At 42.6% G+C, this 16,293-nt stretch overlaps 1 protein-coding gene across 43 annotated transcripts in view; it reads right to left on the bottom strand.

The window, feature by feature from the left end:
- RIMS1 (regulating synaptic membrane exocytosis 1) overlaps positions 1-16,293 on the bottom strand; it is a 507,401-nt gene that overhangs the window by 13,145 nt on the left and 477,963 nt on the right. For all 43 annotated transcript variants that reach the window (XM_073336446.1, XM_073336400.1, XM_073336430.1 and 40 more), the window contains one exon: positions 10,184-10,325. In XM_073336446.1, coding sequence (XP_073192547.1) covers positions 10,184-10,325 — 142 coding nt within the window. The remainder of the gene's footprint in view (positions 1-10,183; positions 10,326-16,293) is intronic.

Below are 16,293 nucleotides of genomic sequence, written 5' to 3'. Positions count from 1 at the left end.
CTGAGAGCCAGTAGTCCACTGGTTGTCATAATCATTGCAAAATGTATGTGTGGATAATATTTAAGGAGTTATGTATTTATATACTGATAATTATGTTCTTAAGGTCCTGGAGTTAATTCAGATCATCAGGAGGTGACGTGCCTCAGACTGATTCCTTTCAAGCAGGAGATAACAGACGCTTATCTCTTTGTCTGATCATACGTGTATTGTCTGCCTCACAATTGAGGCCTATTTGCATAATGAGCAAAGTGTCAGTGAGAGATTGTGAAATCTACAAGAAAGAAAATGTACAGGAAGAAATAAAACAGCAGGGGTGTCCTGTCTATGAATGAAGACAAAGGATAGGACTTATATATCTTGGGGGACAAAGGAACACAATGTATTCTTCATGAGGGAGTCAAGCTGACAGTGTACTTGTCTCAGGAAAGGAGGGTCACAGCCAAGTCCAGCTGAAACGCATTTCCGTGATTTTGGGTGAGCCAAACATTAGACTTTACTAGGGTTAGGCTCTAGGGTGCATGTCATGATTTTGTTTTATATGTAACCTTTTCCCCCCCAATACTTCTATTTACTGTTACTTGACTCTCTATGCTTTATTAAATAAACTTATACTTGATTTCACTATAAACATATCTAAGTGCTGTGTGCTATGCAGAGCCGATCCTGGTAAACTGGGGTGAACTGTTTCTTTGGAAGCAGAGAATCTGTGAATACTGCAAGTGTCCAGTGGAACAGGAGCTGGACTCTCCAGGGAGATGCCTGGAGGGCTCGAGGGTTGGAGTGTACCTATCGCTAACCTATAAAGAAACAGGGGTGCCTATCTAGACCTAGAGGGAAGTTGTTGTGTTGCCTGTGGCTGGTGGAGTTGGGGAGCTGACCCCTACAAGGCACAGACAAGACTTCCTCACACTAAGGGCAGTGGTAGTGAGGAGACTCACAATACTAGGTACCCCTCGGAAGCATCACGGCATATTTATGCCAAAGAGAAATTCAAGAAAGTAGACCGCTAATACAAATAAATATGTATTAGTCCATTACCAATGCCATGTGACAGTAGAAGAGTTTGCTGAGACAAGCTATTGCGATTAAAAAAAGAAATCCAGAGGCTGATCCTATCCCGCTATGATTCATTTTAAATTCCAGTCATTAAAAAATGTAAATTAGTTTTATCATACTGCATCAGTTTTAATGAAAAAAATCACAAATATTTCCAAGGGAAATATGTTTCCAATCACTGTCTGGAATTGCTAATCTTTGTTACTTGCAGTCAATTGGTCTTGCACCTGTCTGTCCAATGTACAAATATTTTGGGACGTTTTCTTTTTTAAGTTATGTTTGTGGGAAGCAGTGCCACAGAAATGTACCAAAGCTAGGTCATTTAACACAATTGCAGTTTTTGGTTTTGTTTGCTAGACTTTATATTATCACTATCTGTGGGGCTAGGCCCTGGCCGGAAAGTATGGTTGCCCAACATATCTAATTATAAGACCCTGCTTTCAGTTTCTTTTAACTGAGGCTACAATTTTGTCCTGGACATCATGGTGGTCACGGAAACCATGAATTTGAATAAAGTCTGTGAAATGCACCCAAACCAAGTACCATTGTGACCTACCCCTCAGGATCGCAACACCACTCATGTTTCGTGCATCTGCACCTACATAGATAGAGACAAAGGAGTGGATGCAGCAAACCTGTGTGGCATTGTGACCTTGTGCACTTGATTGCAATGACAACCAAATTTGGCCCTCTGCCCCCCTCTGTCTCCATTTACAGAAGGGTGGACATGCCAAACCTGACTGGCATTGCAACCGCATGGGCTAGGTCACAACACCTGGAGCCCAGTCCTGTGGGACAGGAGCTGCTACTGCAGGATGAATGCAGGGTGGACTCACTCTCCATTCCCTATGAATCCCTTGCCCCTCTTTCTGTGACATATTGTTCTTTTCCTGTACCTCTGCCATAAAATTTATTAAAAATTGGTGTGATTAAATTGTACCCCTGCTTATAATTTTGTGGAACTTCAACCATTTGGGCTGAAATTTTCCATGCCAGGCATCTGCCCCACACTGATCTATGTCTATATCCAACCACCTTCAAAACAGTTAGACTATATCTGGAAAGCAACTAGATATGTTGCAGTTGCTTACCACACTAGCAAACTGGTCCATAATCATAGTGCTGTTGAGAGCTAGTTTTAATCCTATTGCCACTGGTTGACCAGATCGTTGTTATTTTGACCAGATCCTGATCTGATCCAGTGCCTAGCTCCACATATAATGATAATATAAAGTCTAGCAAATAAACCAAAACCAGCTATTGCACTGACGAACTATCTTTGGTACATTCCTGAGACACTACTTTCCACTACCATAACTTAAAAACACCTCTAACTGACAGAAGCTGGGACAGGACAACAGGGGATGGATCACTCGATAAATTGCCCTGTTCTGTTCATTCCCTCTGAAGTATCTGGCACTGGCCACTGTCAGAAGGCAGGATACTGGACTAGATGGACCATTGGTCTGACTCAATATGGCTGTTCTTATGTTCATATGATCTATATCAGCTGTCAATCTAAGTATTTATGACACAAACTGGGCTGGTATCTAGCAGTGTGGCACCTTTTGGAAGCTATTGTCTTATTCTCCAGGATCTCAACTTTCATTAAAAAAAAAAAAGTCCTCTCTAACTGTTACGGTTGTGAAGCAAAATTCTGTTCCCATTGTCAAGGTTAACCGATTCAGCAATGTCAGCTTGAGTTTGCAGACTTTCTGTAACAATAGTCAGGAGGGGTGAGAACAGCCCTCGTCATCTTAAAGTAAGGTTACTAAACTGTACAGTAACAGGAGCTCTGCGAATGTGTGAACCCTGCCTGTATTCCACTTGGGGTACACTTAAGAGTGGAAGATTTGTTGCTAGCACTATCCATTGGTTTGCACCCCTCCTCGTGCTCTGAGCTGAGGGCATAAGGAGCAGAGCGGACCGACTGCCATTCCAGTTACCTTTTTGTTGTGAATAGTCCTAGGATAAGGCTCCACGGCAGAGGAAAAGGAAGGCGGGTAGTGGAGTACACATAGTGACCACACATCTCAAAGACCTCCAGTTATTGTACAGGTAAGTAACCTTTCTTTCTTCTTCAAGTGATGGTCCCTATGTATATTGCACTTGAGGTGAATCACAAGCAGTATTCATTGAGGAGGAGGAGGGTGCAAGGAATCCTGGGGTACTTAGAGGATTGCTCTGCCAAAGGATGTCTGCAGTGGAAGCTTGTACCAGGGCATAATGTCTCATAAAGGTGTGTGTGCCAAAACTATTTAGTCAAAATTCATGTGTTATTAAAGGCTATGTCTTATGCTAAGGGGGTCTCTACTTCCCTCATGCTTTGTGCTGGAAATATATTAAAAATGGTGCATAAAGCTTTTATTCTTGGTATGTGTAGAATCATCAAGGACAAGACAGGGTTTTGCTGAGGTTTTCCTGAGTTTTGTTAAAGGAATGAATAATTATTATAATTGCTGCAAAACTCTTAAAACTAACTGGATACAGATATCCACTGTTTCAGGAGGGATAGTGCTTCCTGAGTGGTCCAGGACAGAGAGATGCTCCAGCACTTTGGAATTTTTCCCTCCCCGCCCCTGGCCACTGGATCTTTCCGAGGCTTGTGCTTGCAGAGTCCATCCTGAGTGCGTTCAGTGTCCAGAGACCTTCCCCGGTGTGGTGGCAGCAAGTCCATCCCTCCCTGGTGCTGCCTCCAGCAAGAACGGAAGGGAGGAGAGAGGAAGGGGCTGTGGAGGACAGAGCCAGATACAACTACAGCCAGCTGCAGCCACTGGCCCTGCCACACAGCTCCCTACGTTCCCGCTCCTCCACCATAACCCTCCACCCACCCCACTGCCACAGACTCCCAAATAACCCCATCCCACAGATCTCCACCCAAATCCCTGACATAGAACCCCAAATAACCCTCCTCCTACAGCCCCCGCTACACCCCCAACTGCCAAATAACTTTCCACCCAGCCCCTGCCCTGCTTAAACCCATCCAGCCCCCTTCTATTATAACCCCAACTAAATGCCCCCAAACCCCTCCCACTCCAAATAAACCCACAGTCCACATACCCCACAAAACTTCTTCCTGCCACAGCCCCCACTTATCCCTTCTCCCCACCACACCAACCCCTATCTCCACAAAAATATCACCCTGTCACAATTCTTCAAACCATCCCCAAACCACATCCCTCCCTGCAAACTCCCTCTGCTCTCCACAACCCCTTACTCCCTGCAGGGCCCTTCTGCTGCCCCCAACCTTCCACTCCATCTACCATACAGATCAGCCCAAATGCCCCCAACTCCTGGCTGCCCCAGTCCCAGTCTCCCTTCTTCAATTGCTCCAGGTCCCTGTGGCTCACCAGGAACATCCCCACAGGGCCTTCTCACTCCTTTAGCCCTGGCATCAGCATCCTATCTCACTTTGGACTATGACCTTTCCCCCCTTCCCCTCCTTGTCTTCTTGGACACCTGAGAAGGGAAGAGGAGGGCCAGACTGGTGGGAGGGTGCAGTGTACTGTATGGAGCACATCTATGGCCCTCCCCCACCAAACCCACACTTTAAATGGTGCTCCACAGTCCTTGTTGCCGTTTACCCATAACAAAGCAGGATACAGCCCAAAATCCTCTGTTCCCCTCTGACATGTTCTGCAAAGGAGACAAACAGTTGAGGAGATTTTCTGAAGGGCTCTGTCCCATGCAGGTAGAATGCCAAGGCTCGACAGATATGCAGAGAATGCAGTTTCTTGTCCTCTCTGGTGGCATGTGGCTTCGGATCGAATATAGATAAGTGAATGTCCTGGTTATAAAATTCCGAGATTACTTCAGTAATGAATTTGGGGTATAACCTCAGAAAAACGTTGTCCTTATGAAAGCCTGTATAAAATGGAGCTGGGATACAAGCCCGCAAATACACCTACTCTTCTGGCTGAGGTGATAGCAATCAGAAGGTTTACCTTCATAGATAGATGAGTGAAGGAACACGAGGCTAAGAGTTCTAAGTGTGCCTTTGTTAATGGCAATAGGACTAAGTTGAGATCCCATATTGGGATGGGTTTCAGGATTCACTTCAGAAACCATACAACCATTGCCTTCAGCATCCTTTTAAATCAACAGCTGTAAACCAATTGCCTTGTTCAGTGAAGGGATTATGGAGGCCTGGGCAATCATTCTGAACCTCAGGCGGCAGATTAAGACATTCAGCTGTCTGAGATACTAGTTGGGCCTCCAGGCTCCTTTCCTCTGAGAGATGAGGAAATAGCTTGAAAAAACCCAACTCTTTCCTTGTGTTGAGGAGGCACTGGTTCTATAGCGCCCAAATGGAGCGGTAAGATCACTTCTTGTCTGAGCATCCTCCCATGAGAAGGGTTCCCAAAGAAGAACAGGGACTCTCTCTGGTGGTGACTATCTCCAGAACCCATCTATCTGACATTACAACATACCAAAGCCTGGGAAAAATGAACAAGGTGGCCATTGCAAGGGTCCCAGCCTCCACTGCCCAGCCCTGGCTCCACCCCACCTGGTGCATAAGAATAAATTGTATCTCACCCTGTGGTATTAAGAGAAGTGACACTGCTAAGTCACCAGCATCCATGCTGAAAGTTTATTATACATAATGGTCTTCAAATTTGCATCACTGGTTTAGTGTGGTGATCTAGCAGTTGGACAGCAGGGTTAGGTGTCCAAATACTATGGTGATGAATGCTTGCTAGCTGGTGGTGCGGGAGTCCCGAACAGGAAAATGTGGCAGGGGGACTGGTTTGCAGTTCTTGAAAGTCCCATCAGTAGGATTTCTTGGTGGGAGGCTATGGCTGAAAGGAGAGTTAAGGGGGGATATTATGCTTATTGTGGTGCATTTTCCGGCATTTCCTGGGCAGCTTGTAATCCCTTTGATGGTAGAATAGTTGAGGGGCTGGTCATTGTCAGTAGGGTGAAGACTTGAGATATTTCCTTCATAGACCTGGCTTATAGATACCTACCAAGCAAAGGGGTCGCTTTTGAGTCTTTGAGGGAATGTAATGACTCATCTGTCTTCTCACTGAATAGGTTATTTCCCTTAAAAGGCGGATCATCCTCCACTGACCATGGTGGATTAAACTTCTTTTGAAAATCCAGAGGTTTGAAGCCACAAAACCCATCTCATGACTATGGACGTTGCCATACAGAGGGAGGCTTTTATCTAGTGCATCCACGGAGGTGTGAAGGGCCAATCCAGCAAGCAATACTTTATCTTCATCAATAATTGCCTGGAACCAGAGTCTGTCTTCCAGATGGAGTTTGTTGGTGTATTCCGAGAACATTTTACAATTAATAAAAATAATATTTTGACCCTAAGACTTGGTAGTTCTCTATGTGCTACTGTAAGCTCATCAAAGTGAAGTTCTTTCGCCCAAGGAGGCCTAAAAGTTTGGCTTCCTTATCATAGGGTGTAGCTCTGGGATGGTAATGCTCACTCCTTGTGGTGATAGCTTGCTCCACTAGAGAATTAGGAGCGGAGTGTGAGAATAAGTATTCTGCTTCCTTAGATGGCACAAAGTATTCCTTCTACATTCCCCACAGAGTGGGAGCACAGGTGGCTGGAGCATACCAGACCATTTTGCCTGGTTCCCAGATGGCCTCATTGGACCAGCACTCTGGAGGATGTCCTGTAGCAGTTTATGATGGGTGGCCTGCATTTCCTCCGGGGGAGCTGAAGTGTATCTGCAATCCTCCTCCGGAGTTCTTAAACTGCCTGTAGCCATCAGGTGGTGATGGTGACGCTGGCATGACTGCGTCAACTGGGGACAGTGAAGATAACCCAGTGGGGGCAAGTGGTTCTGCCTGATCCGGTTGCTCCTCTTCCTCAGGTCATTCTTGAGGAGGCAGAGTTTCTTCCCGCATAGGGAAGCTTGTTTTGACTTCCAGTGAAACCTTATAGATTTGGGATGTCACAAATATGGATCCCAGTAAGCCAGCAAGAGGGATCATAGGAGAAATGGGGCCATCCCCACTAGTCCCAAGTTTTGTAGTCCCTCCTATGAGAAAGGGAAGGTGCCTGAGAACTCTTGGAACCTCTGTTGGGGCTGATCCTGCCTTTCGATGGGTGTGGTGAAGCTCTCCCAGTGATACCAGACTTGTTGGAGGAGAAGGAGGCAGCTTCTACTTTGATAGGTGGTGCCATTGGTACTACAGACCTTACTATGCCACAGCTGGTCAACAGTACTGGTGAGTGGCAAACTGATGGTGTGGGGGACCTCCTTGGTTAGGATGAGATCTGAAAGTATTGGTGACCTGCGTAGATCTCAACTCCCTCAGGGAAGTGAATCTAGCACCTGATATAAGAGAGCAGGCTTAGCTTCTTTTTCTTGATGGTGCCTGAGGTACTAGCTTACGGGTGATCTTTGGTACCAATGGCTCCTTCTCACTCTGCATCACTACTTATGATGCAGGAGGCATTTGCTGCCTTCTTTCCCTCTCTGGCACCAAGAGTGGTCCCGTTTCTTTGGCTGGGTCCAGTTTTAGGGTGCTCTTGGCTTTTGGTGTTGGAAAACTGGGACCACACTCCTTGTGAGTTCCTGACTCTTCTGTACCAGGGTGAAGAATCTCACCCAACTAAGAGGATGTCAGAGAGGAGGTGTTCTTTTTTGGATCAGGACTTGGATGGGAGTTTCTCACATTGCTTGTGAGAATGCTTGTTCTTAGCACCCTCATGTCTCTGTTTGGAAGATTCGTTAGCTCTGCTCTGCTCATCCCTGGAACTGAAGAACTCTATGTTCTCAGGGGCTAGGTTTGCCAACCCTTCAGGATTGTCCTGGAGTTTCCAGGAATTAAAGATTAATCTTTAATTAAAGATTATGTCATGTGATGAAACCTCCAGGAATACATCCAGCCAAAATTGGCAACCCAGCAGGGGCACTTCTCAGTGCCTCTGCCCAATGTATGGGGGAGATCTGATGGGCTAGGACTGGACTGTGGCCTCACAGTGCAGTCCATCAAGAATATTCTAAACCTGTGCTCATAGGCTTGATGGGTTTGGCTAGGAAAGGTCTGGCAGGTGGTGTATTTAGAGTGGATATAAGCATCCCTGAAGCAACAGTGGCATGTGTAATGATTATTGAGGACAGGGAATGCCCAGGCAAGGCCACAAGGCTATTTAATGCTGGGATCGTGGGCATAGTACCAGGAGGTGTTGGTGTGGGGACCCCAAGCCCTCAAACCTACTAACCTACATGATATCTAAAAACAAGTTTAAAAACTATTTACAACGAACTAAAAAGTTTTTAAGAACACTGGCTTATGCTGTGGATGCTGAAGAGGTTCCATCTCAGACCACAGGAAGTAGAAAGTAACTGTAGAGGTGGTCGGTCCTTATGGTTCGGAGCACAAGGAAGAGAGGGGAGTATGCATGGACCAATGGACATTGCTAGCAAAAATCTTCTGGTCTCAAGTTCCTGGAGTGCACATGCACCTCAAGTGGAAAACAGGTAGGGACCATAACTCGAAGAAGAATAGGTGTTAATTCAAATGCTAATAATATTTTAAATGTCAGCATTTTGTCGGTTTTCATCATACGATTCTTCCTCTACTTTCTTTCCTGCTTTGATGAACTCTACAATGGCTAGCCTGCTCTGAATGAAGTTGTGAGCCTCCCATCAAGAAGGCTCACAACTGGGCATCTGAGCCTGACTGAGGGGAAGATAAGCCTGAAGAACTCAGCAGTGGGTGAAATTCCATTTAGGAGCCCAGCAAAGTCCACAAATAGGCAAGATCATATTTTGAACATCTGTGAAATTTACTGAGAGTGGCATCTCACTCTAGTGTCTCAAATGGGCAGAGATGGGAAGAGTACCACTATTTGCCAATTTGGACCCTGTAGGTACTTATGAAGTACTGAATGAAACGGGTCCTGTGTGGAAAATAAGTGTGTCATCATGTAATTAAAGACTATCATAATGCATATGCACCGGGGTCCAAATTAAAGTTGCATGGACAGCCTTAATTTGAGCATTTTCTAATTGTTCAGTGCTTGATTTTGCAAACTTCATATTCTTTTAATGTAGCTTTTTTTGTATGCAGTATGAAAGTATGCTATGCTAGGTCTGTCTCTGCTCACCCCTCAGTACTAGACCTCATTGTCGGAGGATCGGGTTGTCTCTAGGACAGTGCTCTTTCAGCAGTTAACAATAAAAGTAGTCCCACTAAGATCTCTGAGGAGATTGGAATATGAATGTATGCTCTGTGCTAGGTCTGCCTCTGTTCTCTCTTCCTACATACTTATTAGCAATGACAACTGTGAAAGAAGAGAACTGTCTGAATACTCAAGCTCCTATGTTTGATTTTATCTGCAGTAAGACTTTATAGTTTTCAATAAGAGCTGTACTTGGACCAGCTCCAAACTAAACTTTCTTTATATTCAGAGTTACTGAACACAGTTTCATATAACAGGGAGTTTAATATACAACATCTGAAGTTTAATTCAGGATTGATTCAAGCAGAGACCCACTGCCAGTGTAAAGTAAAGGTGGCAAAATGTCTTGTTTCAAATAATATTTGTTATGAATTTAGCTTCTTTTTTGATTAGTAAACCAATCCTGATTTCTGTAACCATATTTGGTTATTTATAAATATTTACTGAATAATCTGAATCACAGAATTTTCAGACTCTGGGTTTTTTTCAGACTGTTCCCTTTGATTATTCACACTGTTATTTGTGTTGTGTGATTGGTCACCTAGAATCATAGAATATTAGGGTTGGAAGAGACCTCAGGAAGTCATCTAGTCCAATCCCCTAGTCAAAGCAGGACCAACACCAACTAAATCATCCCAGCTAAGGCTTTGTCAAGCTGGGCCTAAGGGACTTGTTATAATTTTTGCTGCCTAATTGAATGACTGGAAAAACTTTAAATAGAAGAATAGTCTTTAGAAAGCACTCTTCAAATGTGAATTTTCATGAATAATGCCTGAAAGTTCTGGGATATGCGAAGAATTACACAAGTGCAAGATTTTGTACAAATAGCAATTCCATTAATCATAGGGAACCAAATCTGGAACTTTCACAAATCAGGAGGTTTGTTTTTCACTAGTATTCAACCAACTTTCTTGTAACGATAAGAAAATTCAGTGTATTTCTGCACTGCTACATATTTGTAATTCCACTTACTTCCCCTCAGAGCTGTAACTGTTTATGCTGCCATCAGTGGACTCCCGACTTGGCTGCCGAACCATACGATTCCTCATTTCTGCTGCCATCCCTGTTTCTGTGCTTCTCTGTATCGTGCTTTTTAGCTTCTTGTTGCCAGCCTCTGAAAGTAGAAAAATAAAAGGAAGCATTAGCATTGCATTCTAGCATCAGGTCTTTTCTTGCACATTTTTGTCTGATCACAATTTGCCCATTTCCATTCATAAACAAGACATCAGAAACAGATTATTCTATCAAATGTAAATAACCTCTCTTTTCTAGTACTTAGTTGGTGGTCTCTCTGAGATGGAATCCACTTGAAAGATAATGGAAACACTCTAGCCTTCTGGCTGCAACCCTGAGATCATCATATTACACAAAGATATTATGTACTTGTATATTTCCTTTATGAATTGCCCCACTCAAAGGAGCTTCCATCACAGGTTACTTAAAATGAAGTTTGAATTTCGCAACAAAGAATGGCTCTTTAGATTTAAACAAGTGGAGCCGCAAAATATGATGGTTTGAGTCTACCACAGCATCAGGTTTTGAAGGTGACAGTACAGTCACTGATGTTAAATGTATTCTGCTATAGTTATGACAAGTGCTGGAAACGAGGCTGGGTCAGAACGATTCCATAAATAATTACTTTTGACTTCACAAATCTTTCATCAGAAATGCCTCTAACAAATCTCTTGCTGCTCTAATAATTTTTTGTTGACTGCAGATTTGCAATGTTCTGTTAGTTCATGCGCCTTCTACTAGACCTCAAATTTCACTGGTAACATTATTCTCTTTCATGAAGTACTATGTTTGGCAAACGTTCATAAAACCGTATGAAGAATAATTTCTCTGTACTTCTCCCTCATATATGAATGCTCTTACTTTTGGTCAGCACCGTGGTTCAAAGCCAAAATGGGGGAACACACCTCATCACATCCATTTCTCAGTCTGTTTGTAATTTAGGGCAGTATATGGGGGGGGAGCACTTCCAAATGCACCTATTTTGGAAGTTGAACTGGAGTCAAAACAATTCATTTTCTCTGCTTCTTGTTTCTGGAACAGTTTATGTTTGAGGCAATGGCAAATGAGTATGGAGGGCCAAATCCTGGCCCTGTTTTATGTAACTGTAAGGAACATGGTCGTCCACACAGGCCTGACAACTCCTGAGGATGGTTAAATTTGCTACAGAGCATGGCTGGAGGACTCCAGCTACATAGTCAGGATCTGTAGCACTGGTAGGAAGTATGGAGAAATCATGCCATGGGCATATCTCTGCAGATCCTGGGATCATCTCTCCCTCTCCATGCAGGGACCACAGGAGTGATTACAGTAACCCCTCTGGAGGTATCACTGGGAGATAAAATATGGCCAAAAGGGGTCCCAAAACAAAACAGAAAGAATTGGTACATTGGTTTAGAGAAAGAAGGAGTCAATTAAAGGGCTGTGTCTTTCCCATTGATCATTACTAGAATGGGGAGTTTTTTGCTAGAATTTGGATTGGCCACTTGAGCCATTCGATACCTCGGGCTATCCATCAGCCGAGAAGAAATCAGCCATCCCCAATGATCACAACTACGGTGGGAGTTCTTTGCTCCATTTTGAAGCCAACAGCTGCAAGTTCCTGCCGTGGGCCTATGCAGGCCATTTAATATGCGTGGCTACGCATTAACTGAGAAAATGTTCCCTATTACCCATCAGTGTCTGTGTGAGGCAGAGCTACACACTCCATTCCTGGGTTGTGCATAGGTGGCTGTGGAAGCAATATGCAGGACTGTGTGTGTTCTCTTAGTCTACTGCCATGGAATTTACCCCTTGCTGCAGAATTATGCTCCAGAATCTCAATTTTTATTTTAAAATAAATGATGTTTCTAGGCATTATAGTTGTAAAAATGACACTGTGTTCATGTTTTCCACATTAACTGTTGGAATGAGTCTGCAGAGAGTCTGAAATCATAGCTCTAGGAGATACAAACTGCCCCGTGGACTCTACAGAATTCCACCATATGCTGTAGCCAAGAGCTTGATACTTTGTTTTCTCTCTCCCTGCACTGCTGGGATTGATCTACAGTTGCCCTGCTCTCCAGCTGTATCCACATGGGGAAGTTACATTACACAACATAGTCCCACCACTTTTCTACAGGGCTGGCCAGGCTGGGAAGCCAGAGACCAATTTGCAGCTGACCAATTTGCAGTTAGAAAAGCAGGCTGGTGAACTGGGCTGCCCTGAGAACAGTGCAATAACTAAGGCCCTGGAAACTGGAAAGATGAGACACTGAAGTTTGGTACAAGCTCCTCCCACCCATGGCATAAACGGCAGAAAGAGATTATAATCTGGACTGCCAGGACTGAGGTTTAGGGAGTGGAGCCAAGGTGCCTGTAATGTACAGTGAAAAAAGAACATCCTTGACAATAATCATGGTTGAAAATATCCACTGATTATATTACAGTAATGAGTATTTTAGCTATGAGCCATTGCTCTGTTTGTTCAGGGATAGGCTTGGATGGGAACAAAGAGTATTTAATAGAATAGAATAAATTATCACCGCCATGGAATACAGGTGTTCTTGCCACTGAATGTAGTGATTTTTGCCACAGAATTTAAGGGTGTGCGCCATGGACTGTGATCCCATTGTGCTGTAGAATATGCCTAGCCCCAGCCATATATGACTCTGACAGGCTTGATTTCTTGCTGAGTTGTGAACATTGAACTGGCTAAAGAGTCACTTTTTCAGAACATTTTCTAGGTTACTATTCTTTGCATAACTGTTCTGGCTTCCTTCCTTTTCCCTCAGTCACCACACACCATTGTGTTTTACAATTAAATTCTAAAGATCCTGCAAAATTCGAAATATTCTGCAATATAATCAGAAATATACCATACAAGTAACCTAAAATAGTGTGGTAAGATACATAATGGCTTTTATGAGATACAGTGAACAGTCTTCACTCAAGATAAATAAGCTCAAGCACATACCTCACATATTTTCCAAGTCTTACACTAGCCAGTTATATGCATTATCCTTTATTTATTCCACTCATACTGCCAAAAAGGAGATATCAAGCTTTATTTTACTGGCACATTCTTTAAAAATTCCCAGCAAAGCCTAATTCTAACAAGATACTTTAAAGTGGGATTGCATAGCCTTTTGGTATTTTTGAAACTCCTTTGGAAATTTAAGTTGGTCTCTGGTATGAAGCATACTTGTGATCAAGCATCAGTTGCTTGATGAATAGCAGGATCTGGCCAATTAACAGGTGTGCTGTTGTTTTCTTTTTGTTGGTTTGCTTAAAGCTTTTATTTTCACCGCTGAGAAGAGTGTTCGAGGTCTGGCACCTATGCACATACACTTTTGAGAATGTATCTACGTGAATGGTACAGGCTTATTAAAATAGCTTAGAATGATACCTATGCAGTGACATAACTGAGAAGGTTTTCTTCTTTTGCCTGGAAATTTATTTCAGAAGCTATGGTGCCAGCTTCTGATTTTTATTATTATTTGACATGGATAATTAATTTCAGTTTCATGTTATAGGTATTTTCCTGTGTTGTGTGAATTAAATTACATCCATTGTGAAGAAGATAAACAAATTGGTTCACTCATAAATGACAGACATGTAAGGCCAAATTTTCAAAGGTGCTTCAAAATGGCTTCCAAGCTTATATATAAACTTTCATCAAAGGCTTTCCATCTGCAAAAACTCAGATTAGTGAGCACAAATTGCATCTACACACCTAGCATAACAACGATGAGTGAAGATCAAGTATAATAAATACTTTTTGCAGGTTTAATAACACATGCAGAAGGATCTCCAAGAGATCACAAAGCAGCCATCTACAGCTGCATAACACAGTTAGCTTGTGTAAACTATTAGCAATGCACCAGTTATTGTAATATAACTCCCTTACAATCCACCAACTAGTCCTACCAAGGAACTCAGATGGCTCTTGTATCCCATTTTACCTATCAAGACAATGTCCTTCCCAGTGATGTCTCTGTTGACTGAAGGGGAAACAATGTCTTTGGTTTTCTTACAGACAGGAAGCTTCAGACCAAAATGAAAGTTCACCATGTAGTAACTTCGTCTTCCCTACTTTATTTTAAGCTTGCACAAAACATCAAGAGAATTGATGCTTCCCCACCTTCCCTGCCTGCAAACCATCTTGAAATTTAAGAGCCAGGATCAAAAGGGCTGTTTGCTACTGGAACTGAAGCTAAGACATAAAGGTGCACAGTCAACTAAGCTGTCCACACCATCAGGATGTTCAACTAGAGATTCCCTAAGACCTCTCTGTGGACAACTAAGTTAATGAAGTCTAACATAAAGAAGTCAAATGAACACTTTAATAAAACTTAAAAGATGCAACATTGCTAAGTTTATGAATGAAGGGCAATAATGCAGAGGAGCACTGCATGGCTCAAGGACAATGATTCTTCATGCCAAAGATACTCATGGATGCAGAGAAGAAAACCTAAAAGGACCACAGCTCTAAGCCAGCTCTGACAGGATCTGCTGTGCCTGCAACCACATCAGTGGTTCACACACTGACTGCAAGACACTAGCTAGATTAAGCCAGGCGATACTTTTAAGCAGCATATCATGGGTCTTCATCAACCCAACAGCAACCACGCAGCACATTCAATGAAAACATGAGATTCCCCAAGTTTAAATCCCCCTAGTAAAGCTGCACAACCTTTTTGCTATTTCGCTTTATGAAGAAAAGTGTCTAAGCATAATATTTAGCATAAACCCCTCCACTGCTATCCTTAAAATATCCCTCTCCCAAAACCCAGGTGTCACCAGCAACTATGAACAAAGCAATAGTTGCAGTGGGTTCATTTTGACACACAACATGTATAAACTACACTGAATGTAGCATAACAAATTCACTGCCAATAAGATGGTAGCAAGAAACCATCTAGAAAGTGGGTCAAATCCATTTACTTGAGATTTCAATATAATTAGCATTGGATGATTTATTATTTCCAGGAATCTGAAAAACAACACCCCTCTTTCTGTTATACTGCATATTCAGATTCAGACATTCAGGTGGCAAGCCAATTTCATTTCCAACATAAAATTGCAATTTACTCACCATATAGTCATCTACTGGTATTTATTACTGGGATAGAAACAAAGGGGGGGATAGAAACAAAGGGATAAAATCCACTGAAAACAACAGGAGAAGAGTTGAAAGCAAAATGCTGCTTTCCAATTATATTAACTATTTTAATTTGGGGCAATAGGGTCACCTGCAGAGTAAGGCGGCACTAACCTAAGGGTATCAGAATCTGACCTTTTGTTTGCATTGTCAAAAATCACATTAACTATTTAATTAACTATTAATTATTACCCAGCAGCTCCCACTGACTTCTAGTTGATCGAAGTAGCACTTCAAGCTCTATGGATGAAAAGCCCTATACAAGAGTTACGTTTAAAAAAAAGTGAATGAGAGCTGCTGACTGGTCAGCACTAAATATGGACTTGGGAAGCCTAATTTTAGACTCACACTTTGGAAAATCTTGCCTCCCTATAAACAGATCATGTTAGTTGTATTTTGTTGCAAAATTTCTAAACAATCATGACAGGTTTCAGAGTAACAGCCGTGTTAGTCTGTATTCGCAAAAAGAAAAGGAGTACTTGTGGCACCTTAGAGACTAACCAATTTATTTGAGCATAAGCTTTTGTGAGCTACAGCGATGAAGTGAGCTGTAGCTCACGAAAGCTTATGCTCAAATAAATTGGTTAGTCTCTAAGGTGCCACAAGTATTCCTTTTCTTTAAACAATCATGCAATCTCTTGTACATTATTTTGAAAGACCTGATTTTTCAATGCCAAGAAAAACACTTGAAAAGGGGAGTATTGGAAGACAGACACATCTATAAAAGACAACTATCAATATCTGTCTGGATGAGGAATTAATGATGACTTTTAAGATAGCAAACTCTGTGGTTTAATTATTTTTAAACCTCTTAGGTTTAAGCAAAATTAATTTAAGCAATAATTTTTCCTTAGTGAGCAGTAAGAAGCCAAGGAAGCTTCAACCTTGTTTAAATATCTTGTGCTGTTTCTGGGTAGAATAATCTCTG

This window comes from Lepidochelys kempii, chromosome 3, assembly GCF_965140265.1.
Source record: "Lepidochelys kempii isolate rLepKem1 chromosome 3, rLepKem1.hap2, whole genome shotgun sequence".
In the NCBI taxonomy this organism is placed as follows: Eukaryota; Metazoa; Chordata; order Testudines; family Cheloniidae; genus Lepidochelys; species Lepidochelys kempii.
Note: the sequence above shows the minus strand (reverse complement) of the source record. Positions and strands in the feature narration are given on the sequence as shown.